Source organism: Oryza brachyantha, chromosome 3, assembly GCF_000231095.2.
Source record: "Oryza brachyantha chromosome 3, ObraRS2, whole genome shotgun sequence".
Lineage (NCBI taxonomy): Eukaryota > Viridiplantae > Streptophyta > Magnoliopsida > Poales > Poaceae > Oryza > Oryza brachyantha.
The window spans coordinates 19,213,192-19,233,450 of record NC_023165.2 but is presented as its reverse complement, the minus strand read 5'-3'; the positions used below and the strand labels follow the sequence as shown (position 1 = coordinate 19,233,450).

At 39.4% G+C, this 20,259-nt stretch overlaps 2 protein-coding genes across 2 annotated transcripts; one reads left to right on the top strand and one right to left on the bottom strand.

Annotated features, from left to right (window-relative positions):
- Positions 1-11,471: 11,471 nt before the first annotated feature.
- On the top strand, positions 11,472-13,058 carry LOC102723033 (UDP-glucose 6-dehydrogenase 2). Its single transcript, XM_015834893.2, has one exon. It carries the CDS (start codon positions 11,573-11,575, stop codon positions 13,013-13,015), a length of 1,443 nt encoding a protein of 480 aa, XP_015690379.2. The 5' UTR covers positions 11,472-11,572; the 3' UTR covers positions 13,016-13,058.
- A 2,165-nt stretch (positions 13,059-15,223) lies between these two features.
- LOC102710577 (zinc finger protein ZAT9-like) lies at positions 15,224-17,084 on the bottom strand. The gene is made up of 2 exons (XM_015835187.1): positions 17,024-17,084; positions 15,224-16,467 (listed from the first exon to the last, which is right to left on the bottom strand). The coding sequence occupies exons 1-2, from the start codon at positions 17,082-17,084 to the stop codon at positions 15,419-15,421; spliced, it is 1,110 nt and encodes a 369-aa protein (XP_015690673.1). The 3' UTR covers positions 15,224-15,418.
- Between the last annotated feature and the right edge of the window lie 3,175 nt (positions 17,085-20,259).

The following is a 20,259-nucleotide window of genomic DNA, read 5'->3' as shown; positions in this document are numbered from 1 at the left end:
TGGTGCAAGGTGGAGATAAAGGTTGAGGCGAGATACCTGTTCATTGCGGCAAAGATGAAGGCAGCGGTGAGGTCATGTTGACACTTGATAGATCATGGCAACCCTTCACCTCTAGCTAACACCTCCATTTACCCCCGAGAGGAGTTCAATATCTATAGTTGATGTCTCATCGGATTTTCTTTGGCAAGGCCACGGCTACCGCCTCTAGCACCCTGAGAGCTCGAGTATTGCCACAGATCGCCTTCTCTAACACCCTCCTTGAGAAAGCTCCATTGCTGGCTCCCTTCCACAACAAACTCTAGCTTCACTGGTGGCACCAGCTCTAGTGCCTTCTCCACCACCATCCATTGCCCACAACTCCTACTCACTGTTAGCCTTCGCTTTCAGTACCGTATTACAAAGAGATAGAGAGAGACAAGCGAGATATATGACATATGGCCTTATTTTTTTTGTGCTAACTGGATTACCATGTTGATGTGTATGCCATGTAGGACTAAAACCACTCTAGATTGAGTCAGAAGATAACTCACGCGGTTTCAAAATTTAGGGTGTGAAATGCATTTTTTTAGGAACTCACACCATATGTGCCAATTTCATTGAATTTAGTAGGGAAAAAGGTAATTTACAAGTGTAAATTAAAAAAGAATGATTTGATCCATGCCATTGCACATATAGATATTTGAGAAAAATACCATTATTATTTGCGATATTAGCTCGTGCCACTAAACTTTACTAAAATTAGAACCGTGCCGCTATAACCACGTTTTCCGTCATGTTTTCCCCAAACCCCATTCTATCCTTAATGGTGAACCACACCACGTCATCACTGGCCCTTTTAAGCTGAAGCAGTAACAACAACATTGGCAATGCCTCTATGTCGCCACCCGACGCTAGCAACCTTTCCACGGTGACGAACTGACCAGTGGAGGAGCTTAAGTGTAGTTGTGCTTCTTCTAGCGATGAGGCTCGAGCGCAACGCTGAAGCTTGAGAGAGTAGCAGCGCTTCTTCCGACAACGAGGCTCGAGTTTAGCAATAGTTCTTTTGTCTCAAGCGCAATGATGATTCTTCGGGTGATGACCCTCGAGTGTGGAGGCATTTCTGGTGGATAATCTTGAGTGTGGCAATGCTTTGTGGATGGGGATGTGTGGGCATGGCTTGAGCTCGCCATATTCTCGGTGGATTTGACGCCGACGCCCCAAGCACGCATGCTCTCCTTCTCAGCCAGATGTAAATCAAATCGATGGCAACAACTTTCTAGGGCAGTAGTGGTAGTTTCTCGACATGGGTGCTTGGCAGTTATAGGCGTCAAAGTCTAGCGACAGCCACATATTGACATATCTTGATGGCAGTTAGAGGTCCTTGCGTGGTCAACTAGGCGAAGAAGAAAAGGGAAGGAGGAGGAAGGAGGAAATAAAAGAGGAAGAAAGAAGAAAGACGGAAAATGTGATGGCAATGACGTGGTCTAATTTTAGAAAAAACTAAACAGGTTGATTATGTGATTATGATATAATCTCCGCTAACTTTTTTGCCCTCGCCATGTCTATGTTCTTCCTTTCCTCTTTATGTTTGCGAGAAGCATGGTTCTAGGGAGCTATATATGTTGGAAACTTGGAATACTATTTGGGCCGTGTTCGGTAGTAGGGTAATAACCCATAAGGAAAATATAGTAATAGATTAGTACATAATTAATTAATTATAAAACCAAAAAATGGATTAATATGATTTTTTAATGCAACTTTTCAATAGAAAATGTTTGTAAAAAATACACCGTCTCACAATCCGGAAAGCTTGCGCGTAAAAAAAGAGAAAATCTAGCTTACTTAACTGACCGAACGAATGCGGCCTTGGGTATAGAGCCCACTATAGACTCTTATCTGATTCACATCATTAGGGCATGTTCAAAGGTAGAGCCTACTATATACTCTTATCTGATCCACGTCAGCAACAATAACTTATTTTATAATGGTACGTAGAGTGATAAAGTCATGTAAGGTTTCTTTATTAATTCAATAAAATATTTTTATTATACTACTTTCCATTTTATCCACCCTCATATAAGAAAGTTTCATTTAATAAAATCTAATAGTCGAATCTAAGCCATTGTCATGCATGATAACAACGACTTGTCTCTCTCTTTTCCTTCCTTTCCTCAACGTCAGCAAATTTGCTTACATGATGATAATTAAGAGAGTTATCTAATAAACATCTTTGTACATGCCATAGCAGTGATCGGACTTTTTTCCTTCCATAATTTATGTATTTGAATTGAGGGAGTATATATTCAGACTCGCTGAACTTTAGGGGTTAATTTTGACTTTCCCTTTTTTTTAAGTCAAGCGAGCTCTTTCGTTTTGTTTAGGGTTTCAATCAATCGCAAGCTGTGAGACAAGAAAGACTAGGAATGCTATCGGTTGTTGGGAAACTTGACGATGTTTGTTTTGCATATAAATGAGGCGGTCCATTGACGCCAATTCACCCTATCTATACTACTATAAACATTGCTAGCGATGGTGGTCGCCACCACCATCAACTCCTTGTTTTTTATCTATACTCTATTTTTAAAATAAAAAATAATAGTGGATATCTTATATTAACTATTTACATTAACTCAACTTATTATGAGAAGAAGAAAAGAACCGTAAGATTAATAGACCATAGGTCAATAACGAATATATGTAATAATTAAAATATGACACAAAATAATGTTAATAACATATTATGATATTTTTTAAAATTAAACCCGTTGTAACGCACGGACAGTATACTTATATTTATATACACACAATATCTCAAATTCTATGACAGTACGTGTCAGAGAAGATGCCACAGTGCAGAGAGAACTTGATCATAATTAATCATTGAATTACAAAACTTGACCACTCAGATCGAATGCCAATATATAGCTGACATACACACATGTTTAATTTTTTTAAATTTTTTAGAGAAGAGTATTTTTACCCGGCCTCATATAGGCAGCCATTTTTATTAATTTGGGAACTTAGCCCCTTAAATACCCAATCTAAAATTTATGTTTCGATCTTAAGTGCTACTCAGATCACTTGTCATTTTCCTCACACGCGTTTAATTAGGTGCTTACTTGTAATTAAGCACTTAATTACAAGTACTGAGTGCTGATTGAATCATCTTGGCCATAACACATTGCCTAGCTTGATTGCTATTATATATCCTTCCCTCTACTCTATCGTGACGAGATCTAACAATGATCACATGCTTTGACCCTTTTTTTTTAATCTATATCGTCATGCATGGCGTTGGTGCCGGGGCTGGACCGTTGGACCTAGCGTCAACCTGATAATGTATGTATAGCACAGAGCAAGGCTAATAGCTGTAAGACTCCTTGTAGTTTTTTTATAGCCCGTTTATATAATAGTTAGCTCTTCATCTTTAATGCAGGATCCACATATCTCTCTTACATGGTATCTTGATTCTTGTGACTGAGCTAGCTTCTCCTCTCTCCTCCCTTCTCTATTCCACATCAACATTTAACTGGCTTATAGCCTGCTATTATACTTGCTCTGATGCATACCTCGCATCCCCACACACACAGAGACAGTAGGCAGTGTCAGCACTGAGAAATCCACCGACTAAATCATTGCCACGTAGTAGTACACACAGGCAGAGGCAGGCACAGCCTGATGATGGACAGATTTACGGTATGAGTTGGTCAGAATTCAGACTTGCTTCAGTGCTTACCTCCTTTTCAAACAGATGCCATTTTGGAAGGATGCGAGTGGTCCGGTTTTATAATGTTAGCCCTGCCTAAGACATGCACACCAAAGATTTAAAGGATTTGATATGTGAAAATTAGTGGAGTTGGTGCCTTTTTGTCACCAAGACATGCACTTTCTAGTTGTATTTTTAACAATTTAAATGAATACATAATGAGAAAAAAAAATAGCGATCAAACATACACGGTGTCAGTTCTCCATGACAAGGGAAAAAATGGGTTGAGTCTCATTTGCCCACCTCCCTATCAACTATCGCAAAAGTTCAATTTACACCCCTCAACTCTAATAAAGGATGTTTAAGACCCTAAAACTTGTTTAAACCAAACAAATTACCACCTATTGGTTAGGTAGAAGGTAGTTCTGATCTTACGTAGCATGTAGGAGTGGGCAAAAAGCTCTAAGCTCATGGCTCAAACTCGGAGTATTAATAAGTTGAGCTAAACTTAGCTCTTAGCTCATGAGCTTAACGAGCCAGCTCATGAGTTGTTTGTTTAGCTCATTAGTATTAGCGATCACTATATTTTTATATATTTAGAACTTATTAACTAGCGCTTATCATATACAAACTATTATATTTTGTAAGTTATTTATTTGTTAGTATCTATTTTTATGTCAATAATAATACAAGGATAAATTTAAAAATTATAGAGATGATTTAAATAATATATATAGCTCGTCAACGAGCCTAGCGAGCTTAACGAGCCAACTCATAAGCCAAGCTGAGTTGGGTTTTTAGCTCATTAACAATAACGAGTCCAAGCAAGCCAAGCTAACTCGTTATCCACCCCTAGTCGTCATCCATGTGATAGTTTAAACAATATATATTTTATATTGAGTGCTCCCATGTTCATCCTTCTCCATTTCAACGTAGGCTTGTTCTTGCCTCTAAGATGTTGCGAGGGATGCTTCAATTTAATTATCGAAATAATTAACTTTTTGCTACTCTTACGTCTGGTCATAGCAGATTTGCCACTGGACCTACATATCATAGACACATGAGTACCCATGTATCATAGACAGTGAATGGCAAATCCGTTATCGTCTATGTTTAATAGTGGCAAAAAGTTAAATACCCCTCTTCATTCTCTCCCAAAGACAGCTTGTCCTTGCTTGCCCAAAGTCATTGCCGCCTGATTCATTATCCACGGGGCCAATTCCCTATATGCCACTGTAATTTCCTCCTATCCCTTCTGTACCGCTGAGATTTGCTTTCTCTTCTATACCTCTGAGTTTTTGTTTGGATCCCTTACATGCCTATTCCGTTAGTTGACTGTTAGTTTGACCGTTAATTATTGAAGAAATGACTTTAGTATCCTCAGTATATTGCTAAAAACTAGAAATGTTTGATGTGCAAGTTATTTGGGTTGTGAATAATAATAAACGATAAATTACTAAATATTTTTTAAAAATTAAAGCATAATTTCATTAACAATTTAAAATATTTATTGTAAAAAAGTCAAGCTTCTCATCAAATTTGAAAATTACTTTTCAACGAATATGCAGTGAAAAAAATCATTGTGAAAAACACAGGGGATGAAATTATTTCATCACAAACTAAAAAACATATTTAAAATTAATGTGTGGATTTAATCATATTTTTTTAAAAAAATATTTTTTAAATAAGTGTTATTTTTTAAGTTTAGCATTAAATGCTTATATCCCTTTTATTTTAGTATAAGTTAGTAGGTAGCACATATGTATAAGAGGGGTAGTATAGTCATTTTAAAAATATTTAATGGTCAACTAATGACCAACTAACGGAAATGGTACAGTGGGAATCAAAATAAAAACTTAGTGCTATATAAGGGATGCTATATAAGGGATGAGGTAAAATTCAGATATACATAAGGGATTGAGCAGATTTTCAGAGGCATGTAAGGAATTTTTCCTTATCCACGAAAAGCTGGGTCATCCTCACTGCTGCTGCTGCCACCTTGTCCTCCCCCAAGTTCCGCTTGTCCATGGCCACGAGGCATCCTACCACAACATTAGATGGAGCTTGAGCCAAGTTTTATTGATTAAGCTAGAGAGAGAGTGGCAGGTGTGTCGACCACGCTGATTAGGATGTCATATGACCGACTATGGACATCTGTTACCATGTAGGACAAAATTATTTTGGAGATCTATGGAGGGAGAATTCATATCCAAATTGAAAAGTTGAAGTGCAAAAACCTTCCATCATTAGAATTTTGAGGGGGATATAGCGTAGAATGACCTTTTACTATCGTTGAGCGTGGTAAATCGGACTTAACCAAATAGACTGGTGATGAGTAGAAAACAATATCAATGCAGGAGATGGATGAGAGGGAAAATGCATTAACTTGTCTGTTGCCACTGAAAACAAGCAAAGGTGTACACACAAGTACACAACACACTTTTGGTTTTCATGTGTGTGGATGCATGCATGCAGGAGTCAGCTAGCATGATCCAACTGCCTGTTTGGAGGAAAACCAAGCAATTAAATCAAGGAGCTTCAGGCCTGAGCTATTAAGAGCAGGTATAATAGCAGATTATAAACCAACTGTAAATATATTTTAAGAAGATAAAAGAGAAAAATAAGAATAACGAACTACAGATTTGTAGTCAGCTGTAGCACGGATTCCAAGGCACATGCTGTATATGATAGGTAGAACTATGTATTAAGGGCATTTCCAACCCATAACACTAAATGTAGTTTTCATAAACTCTATATCATCAAGAAAGTAGTACTAGACCCTACTCTTCCAATGCAAACACCACTATTCCATACTTCAATTTAATGCTACTTATCTCATATGATATCGTAAATGTTATGTAAAAATTATGTTTCATGCAAGACATGATTTCATTCTCTTTCTCATTTATTCACTTGTCACATTATCTTTTATTCTAGATGGCAACTTAATCAATGTTATTGACACCATCCAAGGTCATTGGATTAGAAATGCCCTCGAGGCGTAGTTAGCAGCAAAGGTAAAAAGGGGCTAGCTAGTATAAGCTCAGCTAGTAGGATGGATGGTAGTGATATGATATCCCTTTGAGAGCAAGCAAACACGTGTATGTGTTCCCCTTGGCCCTTGCATATTCTAAGGATCATTGCTCCCATCAAACCATACATTATATATTCTACATTTCTACTTATGCCCCTGATGTGATGATGGCATCGCCACATGATGCGGAGCTACAGAATACCTCATGTTGATTGGTTCAAGTGATCGATGTGCACGATACTGTAGCAGTGTTCCCTCCGAAAGAGTGCATTTTAAGCTTGTCGTGTTTAACGCTTAACTATTCGTCTCACGTAAAATAAATTTTATGATTAATATTTCTATAGCTATTAGATGATAAAAAATAAAGAGTACTTAGTGTGTTCTATTTTTTAAAAAAAATTCGTAAATCTTTCAAATAAAACAAACAGTGAAAAGCACATGAGAATTTATAAAAAAATTTATATATTAAGACGGGGTAGCATGGAAGAGTGACCGATTGAAGGAAGCAGTGATGGATGGATGCTACTAGGGGTGTAAGTAGGCCGGTCCACGAACCCGCTTATAGATTAATTAAGCAGGTAACTCGGTGGACAAACCGTTTAATTGGCCTATAAACGGGCTGGTGGACCTGTTCATTTACACCTTTAGATGCTACCAGAGGAAGGGAAAGCGAAAAGGCGGTCGTCGGAGGGAGGGGACAAGGACAGCGGCGCACGCGCTGCCGGCGACGGGAGGCGCAGCCGTACAAGGAGACGGTGGCCCTCCACTGCAGGTGCAGCCGGCCACGTACGCTCGCTCGCAAGTCCCATGGAACGCCTTCCCTTTCTGGCCTCCCTACTTTCGGTCCAACACAGACCGATCAAAAATGGCGTAACGTTAAATATTCTGCGCTGGAACATCTTCAAAAAGACTATTATTTGATTTGTCATAATAAATTTTATCAATATGTTAAAAAAATCATTCTCCAAGAAAACTACATATTTTTTTTACTTGGCATACCATTTCAGTGATTAATATGTCATCTCAGTGGTCAAATCTGACAAGTTATTCTTCAATACGGTAAGATTGCTATATGTGGATCCCATATGCTTTGGCCCATGGGTCATTCCGCTGCCCGTTAGGATTTAGAGAGTGGGATTAAAGAGTCCATTAGAATGCACATTAATTTAGAGATAAAATCTTTTAACATAAATGACTAAATTAAAATTTGAAAAGTTAGATTTTAGCGAATAAACTCTCACCGTCCACTTTCCACCCGGCCTAACCATTGTGTTAACAAAACAATATGCATACTATACTTTATAAAGGAGGAGTTATGATGTACGGTGTCCAAGAAACCGCTAATTACCGTTGTGGTAACCGGGCTTACTGCTAGGATATGTAGCGATAATTATCAACAATTTTTATTTGGTAAAATGCTTTTAAAATTTTCTTGGTTTAACTACCGGCGATTTTCACTTCAAACCGTTTGGCAACATGGCGAAAATGTGACAAAACTATCTCTACCGTGGATTTACTTAGTTTAACAAGCGGTGGTTCTCTCTCAAAACCGTATTGTTACCGTGAATAGACCGCTCATACCACCGATCTTGAACTTAAATTTTGAAAGATAAATTCATCACAGTTTTTTTGCAATTACGGTGCGATAATCGCTCTATCACTTTGTGTGTTTGGTAGGTCAAACGATTTCGTGAACCCTGGTTACATATTGAAACTGTAAGAAACAAAATGAACATAACCCATGCTCCATAACGACTGAGAATGAGCGGGGGATTATGAGCTGGGGCTTAAATGTAGCTGGGTTGACTCTTTTATTTCTCAAGCTTTATAATTTAACCTCTTTACCTCAACTTTTCTTTGCAGTCGAAGCCCATGTTCTCTTCTTTCTCTACCATGGAGCATGGATGGACCCAAGTCCTGCAGCGATCCATTTATTAATTTTCTTCCTCTACACTTATCCTCGTTTTTTTTCCCTAAATGGGCCGAAGCCCACTGTACTGATCTGGCCCAACTAGTATTTTCCTTTTTTTTTTCTTTTCTTTTCCTCGTAGAGTCCTAGGTCTACTGTCCTAGCCCTCGTGCCTTCTAATAGCATGCATTTCTTTGAACTATGCAACTTCGAATTTAGTATGTTGCTACCAAAAATGTATTTTCGTCGTAAAAGTTCTACTCCATTCGTTATAAATGATGCTATTTCTACCACCCATTATTTATCTCAAAATGTAGCGATTTCACCACTTACCTTTATCTCAACAAATCTCCATTTATTTATTTTTACCAACACTCTCTTCCCAACTAATTACCATTCTTGGATTTGCAAAACTCACTCAATCTCTTCTATACCCCTGAGATTTACCGATCCTTTCTATACCCCTTAAATTTTAACTTGATCCATTCCATGCCCTTGTCGTTAGATTTTTCTTTATTTCATTATTAAGTTCGTGACAAATGACTTTCATGTCCTTGATGATTTAGATTTTAATATAAGCTTGAAAAACAATTAAAATTTTTATTTGAGTGCATAGCATGTGCATTTTACGTTACTAATGAGACAAACATAATGAGTACAGAAAATTTTGACATAAGTTTTAAAATAAAACAATATAATAAATTATTTTCTTATTTAAAATTTAATAGGACAATATATTTTTTTATCAGGAACACTCTTAAAAAATACCATCAACATTGCTAATCCTATCTTTATATGAACATTTCTTATTTTTACGAATTTTTTAAAACAAAATAAATACATATTTTTCTTTTATTATATATAAATAATTTTTTTCATAAATAATGTATCGCATAGCAAAGTAATAGTCTCATGAGACAAACTTTTGCATTTTTAATAATGTAATTCATAAATTTATATGTTTATCTAAAGGGTAAAATGGTCAATTTTATAGAAATTAGATGGTCAACTAACGGTCAACTGACGGGAGGGGTATGGTATGGAAGGGATCAAAACCAAATTTTATGGGTATACAAGGAAGTAAGCAAAATTCGAGGCCATAGAAGAGATTAGCCAAAATTTGAGGTGCATAGAAGGGATTACAATTGTTCTCACATACTCCCTCCATCTCTAAATATTTGACACCGTTGACTTTTTTTATACACGTTTGACTATTTATTTTATTCAAAAATTTACATAATTATTAATTATTTTTATATTATATTATTTATTATTTAATATATTTTATGCATATATATAGCTTTACATATTTTAAAAAAAATTAAATAAAACGAACGGTCAAACATATATCAAAAAGTTAACGTCATGAACATTTAGGGACCGATGGAGTACTTTCTTAATACATATGCCCACCTCTAAAAATGGTTATATTTTGAGATTGTTGGGATGGATGGAGCAGTAAATAGGGATGTGTGTGATTGATTAAGAGAGGAGACATGTGAAGAAGTTGATAAATTCTGATACATATTTTGAAGGCAAAATTTGCTATAGGGCATCGAAAAAATATGTAATTAGCTGGTGGACACCGTAAGATCATGAATTTATTGCAGGGCACCACAAAAGTGTGGTAATTAGCTATAGGGCACTCCAACCAATTTTTTATTATTTTCGGAGTCAAAAATTCTAAAAATGATGAGATTGCCCTCGACGGCCAACCCGTTATGTTGATTGGGTCCAGTCAAACCAGACCCAGTTGGTCTCGGCGTTGCACCACACCCGAACCCTAGCGGTTGACAGTGGCAACCCAGCGGCGATAAGGACGCATAACAGGTTAGCCACCAATGGCAATCTCGTCATTTTTAGAATTTTTGACTCCGAAAATAATAAAAAAATTGGCTAGAATGCTCTATAGCTAATTACCACACTTTTGTAGTGTCCTTTAGCAAATTCGTGATCTTACGGTGTCCACCGGCTACTTACGCGTTTTTTGATCCACTGTAGTAAATTTTGCCTATTTTGAATGCTTAAGGAAATTATATTTTTTATATGAGTGGGTAGAAAATTCCAATTTTCATGTCTATATTCTCTGTGCGGATGCCGGAACCTATGGATATGCCTCCATATTTTAGAAAAGGAAACATTGGAACTGAACCGAGTGGCATTGGCAACTTAATGAGAATTTTTTTAAGCTTTTGTATTAAATTTTACACACTGGAGAGAAAAAATAGTCAGACCAAATCATATAACCTTTGGATGTCGCCCAAGGAAGTGTCATTCGTGCATGCATGGGCAGGGCATTCCACATCATTCGAGTACCCAATGGTTCGTGTTACTAGCATACTAGCTTTTGTAGATGCGAAGTAACCCATGGGGGATAAGAAAGCTTTTTTTTTTTTTGCATGTCATCTAAATAGATCGTGTTACAGCTATTTAGATGACGTGCAAGTACATAGGTGTACATACACCCGTGTGCTAAAAACTGTTTTTCAGGGGTGATAAAAGAAAGTCAAATGATATATTTGCAAACGTAAAATAATTTATAAATAATACTTTCATATATGTGTTTCTAGCAATCTAAAAGTCAGTGTTAAAAACAAACTACTATAGAAAAATCTAACATCAACTTAAATTAATCTAGATTTTAGCTTATAAGCATAAGTGAAAAAGACGAGAACGCAAAAGATTAAGGAGTCCAGGTAATTGAACAAGCTAGTGGGTGTGGTAGTCCAATTTACGAAGGTATAAACCAGCAGTTAGCTAGTGATAGATCGAGTGTGGTGTGGTCGCAGCGCTTGCGCGGTAAAAGTGGCGCCCGATCGCTCACTACTTTCACTCTCCGCCGCTCTCCCGCCAAACCCCCATTATATTTCTCTCCGGATCATATATCGATCTGATCTTGGTTTGTTTCTTGCTTTGATTTGGCTTTGATTTGATCTGCGTGACAATGGTGAAGATCTGCTGCATCGGGGCGGGGTACGTGGGCGGGCCGACGATGGCGGTGATCGCGCTCAAGTGCCCCGACGTCGAGGTGGTGGTGGTGGACATCTCGGCGCCGCGCATCGACGGCTGGAACAGCGACAGCCTCCCGATCTACGAGCCGGGCCTCGACGACGTCGTCAAGCAGTGCCGCGGCCGCAACCTCTTCTTCAGCACCGACGTCGAGCGCCACGTCGCCGAGGCCGGCATCGTCTTCGTCTCCGTCAACACGCCGACCAAGACCCGCGGCCTCGGCGCCGGCAAGGCCGCCGACCTCACCTACTGGGAGAGCGCCGCGCGCATGATCGCCGACGTCTCGCGCTCCGACAAGATCGTCGTGGAGAAGTCCACCGTCCCCGTCAAGACGGCCGAGGCCATCGAGAAGATCCTGACGCACAACAGCAAGGGCATCCGCTACCAGATCCTCTCCAACCCGGAGTTCCTCGCCGAGGGCACCGCCGTCCAGGACCTCTTCTCGCCAGACCGCGTGCTCATCGGCGGCCGCGAGACCCCCGAGGGCCGCGCCGCCGTGAAGACGCTCAGGGACGTGTACGCGCGCTGGGTCCCCGACGACCGCATCATCACCACCAACCTCTGGTCGGCGGAGCTGTCGAAGCTGGCGGCGAACGCTTTCCTGGCGCAGCGCATCTCCTCTGTGAACGCCATCTCGGCGCTGTGCGAGGCGACCGGCGCCGACGTGGCGGAGGTGGCGAACTCCATCGGGAAAGACTCGCGGATCGGGCCGAGGTTCCTGGCGGCGAGCGTCGGCTTCGGCGGGTCGTGCTTCCAGAAGGACATCCTCAACCTGGTGTACATCTGCGAGTGCTACGGCTTGCCGGAGGTGGCGACCTACTGGCGGCAGGTGATCCGGATCAACGACTACCAGAAGAGCCGGTTCGTGAACCGGGTGGTGGCGTCCATGTTCAACACGGTGGCCGGGAAGAAGGTGGCCGTGCTGGGGTTCGCGTTCAAGAAGGACACCGGCGACACCAGGGAGACGCCGGCGATCGACGTGTGCAAGGGGCTCGTCGGCGACAAGGCGGTGGTCAGCATCTACGACCCGCAGGTGACCGAGGAGCAGGTGCAGCGGGACCTGGCGATGAACAAGTTCGACTGGGACCACCCGCGCCACCTGCAGCCGATGAGCCCGTCGGCGGCCAAGCACGTCGCCGTCTCCTGGGACGCCTACGAGGCGGCGCGCGGCGCTCACGCCGTCTGCATCCTCACCGAGTGGGACGAGTTCCGGCGGCTCGACTACCAGCGCATGTACGACGCCATGCACAAGCCGGCCTTCCTCTTCGACGGCCGCAACGTCGTCGACCCCGACATGCTCCGCCGCATCGGCTTCGTCGTCTACTCCATCGGCAAGCCGCTCGATCGCTGGCTCAAGGACATGCCCGCCGTCGCCTGATTTTTTTTCTTAATTAACATTATATTATTTGAGCATTAGTTTCTCTGGCCTCTTCTTATTATTCTAGCTATAAAAATTTAGTTTCTCTAGCCATCGATATAGTACCTCTCTTTCGTAACGTAAGATGTTTAACTTTTTTTACAACGTTTAACCATTCATCTTATTTAAAAATTTAGTATAAATATAAAAAATGATAAGTCGTGCATAAAGTTCTTTTAATAATAAAGTAAGTCAAAATAAATAATATTTTTATAATTTTTTGAATAAGACAAATGGTTAAACATTGCAAGAAAAAAAAGTTAAACATCTTTATGTTTTGAAATGGAGGGAGTAGTTTTCTTGATTTTTTTTAGATAAAATGACTTTTCTTTTTTGCACTTTAGATATACATTATATGTGATGTGATATCCATATTAGACATTCGACCTTCTCACGGAAATTATAATGAGTTTTTTGTTCTAGTATTAAGCAGCCAGGGGCCCAGGGCCCTTTTCGCTTTTGTATTGGAATACGCTGATCCATTGCTTCATATTACCTCACCTTGATAACTTTCCGCTACAACAAAAATGCCTAGCTTACATACAAATTTTTCTAATAATATTAAGATACTTTTCAAAAGCGTTTCCAATAAGGTAAAAACACTTTAAAAAATATAGTGTCTTTTGGTGTTTGTTCTTTATAAAAGAGATATTTTATAAACTGTCTTTTTACCAAACTGTCGGAAGCAGTTTTTTAGCACATGGGTGTATATACACCCATTACTTACGTGCCATGTAAATAGTCATAAAAAATATGAAAAGATTTAATAAGATAGTTTAATATGAGTTATATCACTCCACCAATATGCAAGTTTAAATTCATCTTCTACAAGTTGTAGCAAAAATAACAAAAATAATTATGAATTTGCGTATAGTTAGTTTCAGTTTTATTTGTTTTTTTTAGCTACAACTTGTAAAAGTTGAATTTAAACTTGCATGTTTGTGGAGTGATGTAACTCATATTAATCTATCTTGTCAATTTTTTCATATTTTTTATGACTATTTAAATGGCATACAAGCACACGGATGTACCTAAATCCGTGTGCTTAAAAAAAATGATTCCCCCAAACTGTCTTCCATTCCGACGCCACTGATCTACCTTCCGTCGTCAATCTCCCCAGCATTGTTTACAGAACTGAAGTTAGTAATATTGGTTCATTGACTGCAAAGTCTGTATGAAGTAAAATGCAGGTTATGGCATTGCCATTTTTACCCATGGATTATGAAAAGATAAGATCACAGGAGTCGTACCCAGTTGCCTGGAAAAAATTATACCGAAGTAAACAGCAAACAAATTCTTGTCAATGTTGTGTTAACAATTTAACACCCCAAGTTCTTTTTTAAACCGATATAACTTTTGAACTTTATAAAATGTTCGAGTCAGATCAAGGCATCCGCATGACGGACAAGATGTAGACATGGGTTGCAAAAGGTTTTATCAACTTCAATTCATGCATATTAGTAATGTGGTTTGGATTGAGCCATGAGAAAATATTGGTTTGGAATGAGAGGTTTGTTTCAGTCCAACAAAAGAGATTTGCTTCGGTCCAACAAAAAGTGTCTTGAGGTACCGATACCTCGAGGTACCAAATCATTCCTCACCATTGGATCCAGCTGAGTGTGATGTGTACTACTAGATCCAACGATCAGAAATGATTTGGTACCGCGAGGTACCGGTATTTTAAGGTACTTTTTGTTACTTTTTGTTAGACTGAAGCAAATCTCCCAACAAAAATTACCTTGAGGTACCGATAACTCGCAGTAACAAATCGTTTCTAATTGTTGGATCCAACAGTGCATATCCTACTCAGCTAGATCCAATAGTGAGAAACGATTTGGTACCTTAAGGTATTTTTTGTTGGACCGAAGCAAATCTCTTGGAATGAAAATAATTCATTCAAACATATTGATGCATATTTTGTATACCTTGACATTTAAGTATTGAATAACTGAAACTGCAGAATATATTCCGTACTTAACAAGGATAAATGAAGGCATGACCTGAACTAATCTGGAAGTCCATCAAGCTGAAGCAAACTAAAGCTAAAAATATCAATGAGTTCAACCATTTTGTGAAAAATAGCAGCTGCTACAGAAACATGTGGCAAAAAAATCTTAACTACAACAACCTCAACAAGACCAGCTCTTCCATTGGAAACAGCCAAAACTTCAACCACATTCTACACTCCCAACAGAAGCATGTCACAGATTCAGTGTTTGTAAAAAAAAAAAGGCAGTTAATTCTAAACACTAGTTTTGCAAAGTGAATGTAAAAACAGCATTGGTGGTATCATATTCTTTAACTATCTATTAGTAATCAAAATGCAGTTGCTGCCACCTCACTTGATGCAGAAACTGTACAAACTCAGACAACACCCATCATTCGCTCACTCTGGAGGCTGCCTGCAACCAGCCATGGGTTCAGTTCAGACTCTGTTCTTGTACTGCTACAATCCCAGTTACCAAGTGCTGGAAGGTTGAGTTCATGCAGCTCATTATCCACTTCAAGCTGTTTTCTTTTTGGATGCACAGCAGTTTTGTGAAATGTTGCAGCATTTTCGTGGGCAGAAGCACTATGGGAACTCATGTGGCCTCCTAACGCGAACCCAGTTGCGAAGACCTTGCCACAGAGCCTGCAATCATGTGTAGCAGTTGCCTTCAACACATCTGAAAGACTGCCAAACTTGGTCTCCTCATCATCAGAACTTGAAATTTCTTGCTTCATCAGCTCACTACCCTCAAGTACACCAGGACGATAACAACTCAGCCCAATCTCAGTCTTCTGCAAACTGTACTCCAAGACTCCATTCACCTCAAGATCATTATTAGAAGCTGAGTACTTATCAGCATCTTCTGAAAGCATCAGAAGAACGCGCGCAGCATCCACCGCCTCTGCCCCATGTGTCATCATCACTGGAGCAGGAAACATGTCCATGCGGATCCTCCTCGACCTCGGTTTCTTGGCAGGAGCATAGCACACAGCAGTGAAATCATTGTCACCATCGGCACTGCTCCAGGCACAAAGCTTTCTTGATGCCTTGTGCTCCAACATCACCATCTTCCTCCCATGGTGGTGGGCATGCGCCTTCATGTGCATCGACAGCCCATGGAAGGAGTGAAAGACTCTGAAGCACAGCTGGCATTCAGTCTTGGGGGCCAACGTCCATGGCTCATCGTCGCTTGAAGTGGAATCCGACAGGCACACCGCCACCTGCCTCTGCTGCCTCTCCCGGAAACCATACCTGCCGGAGGCACCAGTGATCGGAGACTCTCTCGGGCTCATCGGCCGCGGCTTCTTCTTCTTCTTCTTGCGCCTAGTGCTGTGGAGGTTCATGTGGCCTCCGAGTGAATTATATGAAGGGAAGCTCCTGTTGCAGAGCTTGCACCAGGGCTTCCCTTCTGCCGGCGCCATGCCTGAAACAGTAGCAAGAACTGAACTAAGAAAGAACGGGCACAACAAGATGATCGGAGCACACATGCGAGAAACGGTTGAAATGCTACATAAGGATTGCTAAATTTTTTTTCTTGATAACATTCTACGAGAAAACAGGATGCATCTGAGCAATATTTTACTAAAAAAAAGATCTTTTTTTTAGTGAAGGAAGATGGATTTCCTTTGGAAAACCTTTGAAACTTCAGTTCGATCTTAGTCTGCGAAATTTGTTGAAATATCCCACCAAGAAAACCCACTAAAAAAAAGCTTGGAACTTTTTCGGTCCCATTGTCGAGATTGTTCGATGGAAATGCACACGGAAGGCAATAAATTTAAAACCAGAGACAACGAAACGAACCGCTCGGTCAATCCCACCAAGAAAACCCACGCGTCATCCAAGAACATGGCTAGGGTTCAGCCAGATTCTTAGCACAAAAAAAGCTTTCACGTTCACCACGAAGCGGCCACACCAAGAACCCCAAATCAGTGCAGACTGCAAAAGTAGGCAAGGAAAATGTCCCAGCAAGAAAAACCCACCTCCAATCTCCTGAGTTCCAGGCCGCTCGAGGTCGAGGGGAATGCCAGGACGGGGAGCCATGAGGCTCCGCTCTCTCTCTCTCTCGCTGCTGCAGCTGCTTTGCTTGATTGCTTCCTCCTCCTTCCTTCCTGCGCGAGCGTGGAGTGGAGAGGGAAGTAAGCTGGGAACCGGGCCGTGCTTTTAAAGCACGGTATGGCCTAACACGAAGCTGGGCCGGTATGACACGATTATGGGCTGGGCTTGGGTCTGAAACACAAGCATGCTGGACGGCACGGCAGGCACGATCATTGGACCGGATTTAGATCGGTGGGCTCAAAAGAGGCACAAAATATTCACGCTAGACCGATTTTCTTTGCTTCCACAATAGGTCGATTTTATTTCTATAACATTGGTCATGTTAACGGTATATCCATGTGCTACTCGACAAGCCTATCTTACGGATATTGTCATGTACTTATGTGGTCACAATCACCTTGTTGATAGGACGATTTTTCTAGTTCGGTGTGCTTCAACACGACACGGCATTAATGGCTAAATACCTTTGACGCATGGATCACCGTAATATGACATGACAATACATATCGTAGACTAGATAATCTGTATAGACTATGTTTAGCCGGCATAGTCCAAACAGACATGATATGTTTTTGGACCGTGTTTGGACCGGGACATCACTCTCACGTGCCGGCATGCTGAGCAAATTGGGTGGAGCCGTCACGACTAATTTTGGCACGAAACACAATGTACCGGGCCGTGCCGAGCAGGCAAAAAAGAATGGAATGGGATGGGGAAGGAAATAAATTTCTGAGGGCGCGTGGCGATTGGAATATTCGGAGGCTTCGAGGGAGCTTAATCGGACGGCCGCGACCGTGCCAACTGCCACTCCATACAGGCATCCGACGGTGCGGATGTCTCCATTGCTCGCCGTTGTTGCCTACTCCGTTCTAAAGTGGAGCAAATCAATTTTTACAGTCCAAACTTCATTCTAAAATAAACAGTTTCTTATACTCCTTCCTTCAAAAAATTAAAAATTAAAAATTATATTCCATAATATACATATATGTACGCTAATTTACATGATTTTCCTGATTTTAATGCTTCAATGACCAATCAAGTGTTTAGAAAGTGTATCTAAGCGATTCAAAATTTTAAACTTGATCACTAAAGTGACGGTAAGATAATCTTTTAACTAAGACTTAATATTTGCTACACAATTTATAAATATTTATAAATTGAACAGATGTAGTGTCTTCTTATGTACTATTGGTCTATAAATTAACAAGTTTTATCTCTTCAATGCCACTTACCTACATATCCACCAATACCATATTTATTTTTAAGGGTTAATTAGATCCATGCCATTATAAATTTGACAGTTTTAAAATATACCATTACAATTCGACTAATTGTAAAGATGTCATTATAATTTTAGAACTATTTCAGATATGCCATTTTCGGACCAAATTGTCCTTTGCACATGCCAAGGACGCAGTACACATCAGATGGACAATATGATCCAATTTTTTTAAAAAAATACACCGAAAGGGTATGGGGTGGTATATTTCTAATAGTTCTAAAATTATAATGGCATCCTTATAATTAGTCGAATTGTGATGGTATATTTCAAAACAAGAAAATTTATAATGGCATGAATCTAATTAACCCTTATTGGAAATATGGGTGTTATAGGTTTTTTCCACTAAAGTTCTATTCTAGATATAAGAATTTCTATGATTCATTTTTTATACCTCAATATAAGTATTTCTACATTGATTCGCATGATACTACATTCAATTAGGTGCTTAGAAAGTAAATATAAACACTTCAAAGTTTGACCATTGAAGTGATAAAAATAATCTTTTAAGTACATCTTAGTATTTACTAAATAATCTAAAAAACATTTATATTTTTGAATGAAGGTAGTATCCTCTTATGTACTTTTTGGTCACTGAATTGAAAAGTTTTATCCCTCCGATAACACTTACCCACCTATTTATCGTACCGTTCTCGCATCTGCTAAGGGTATTATAGTCTTTTTTTTCTTCACTAATAAAGTTTCACGGGGTAAAAGGTTTGTTTTTCTTTATAAAGGGAGTACTTGCATGCGAGGAAGGATCCATGTCGAGATTATTACTGTGCATGCTTTTTTGAAGGGATGTAAAAGGATTATTATTGCTACAAATATATTTTTAATTGGAAATTTGTGTTCATGTCAGCGAGCAAAGTTAGTTTTGATATACTAGTCGTCAATCCGTGTATTATACAAGTTATTATTATTATTATTGATACCACAAACATTGAAATTTTATCATTATATTATACGTGTTGGTTATCTTTTAAAGTATAGTTGCCTATATTAAAAAGAGTTTAAGTAAGTTAAACCTTTCTAATTATTATCTTCAAATTTTCAATAAATTAATAAGAAACGATAAATTTAAAGTTATGATAGCATATCATATTTATTAATTACAAATTTTCATAATTATTTTAAATGTACTTTAATCAACCAGATTTACGGTTATGATGATATAATACATCGAATCAACGGCAACATCTTTCTAGCCAATATGGGAGCTTTCTTCAAAAAGCTCGATCAGTATAGGTATAAATAGATGGAGAATATCCGGTGAAAACGATCAAATAAGTGAAAACCAAGCCTGAAACTTTCGTTTTTGTTCCTCCCAAATAAAGTTTGAGTTATCGGCTTGAGATTTGGTGTTAATGTAGTTCATTCGTATACCTTGTCTCAAGCATGTTTCTTTTATGAATTTAGAAAACTTCAAGTCCAGTTTTCATGAGTTTACATATTTGATAATTTTCACATGATATTTTCCTAGATGGACGGATGGATGCTGTCAACTTCTCGTGCACTTCCTCTGTAAGAAAAAAAAAACAACTCTTACCTTTGTACGACGAAGAAGGATGAGTGGCTATGTAAGAGGTATTAAAGAGATAAAATTTCTTAATTGACAGACAAATGTATGTAAGAAGATAAGAATTTATTTATTTTAGTATATATTTTAAACTCGAGTTAATTTATTATGGGAGGGAGGGAGTATGTCATTTTTCTCCTATGCTATCCGTTTTGGTTACGGTTCGCATGATGTTTTCTTAAAAGAGAAGAATGCCCCCTGCTTAAATCAGATGTCATTAGGGAAACTCATACAAGCGTTATCCCACTGCAGCAGCTGGAGATCTTGTAGATGCTAAGATTCCTACCGTCCAAGAACATGTC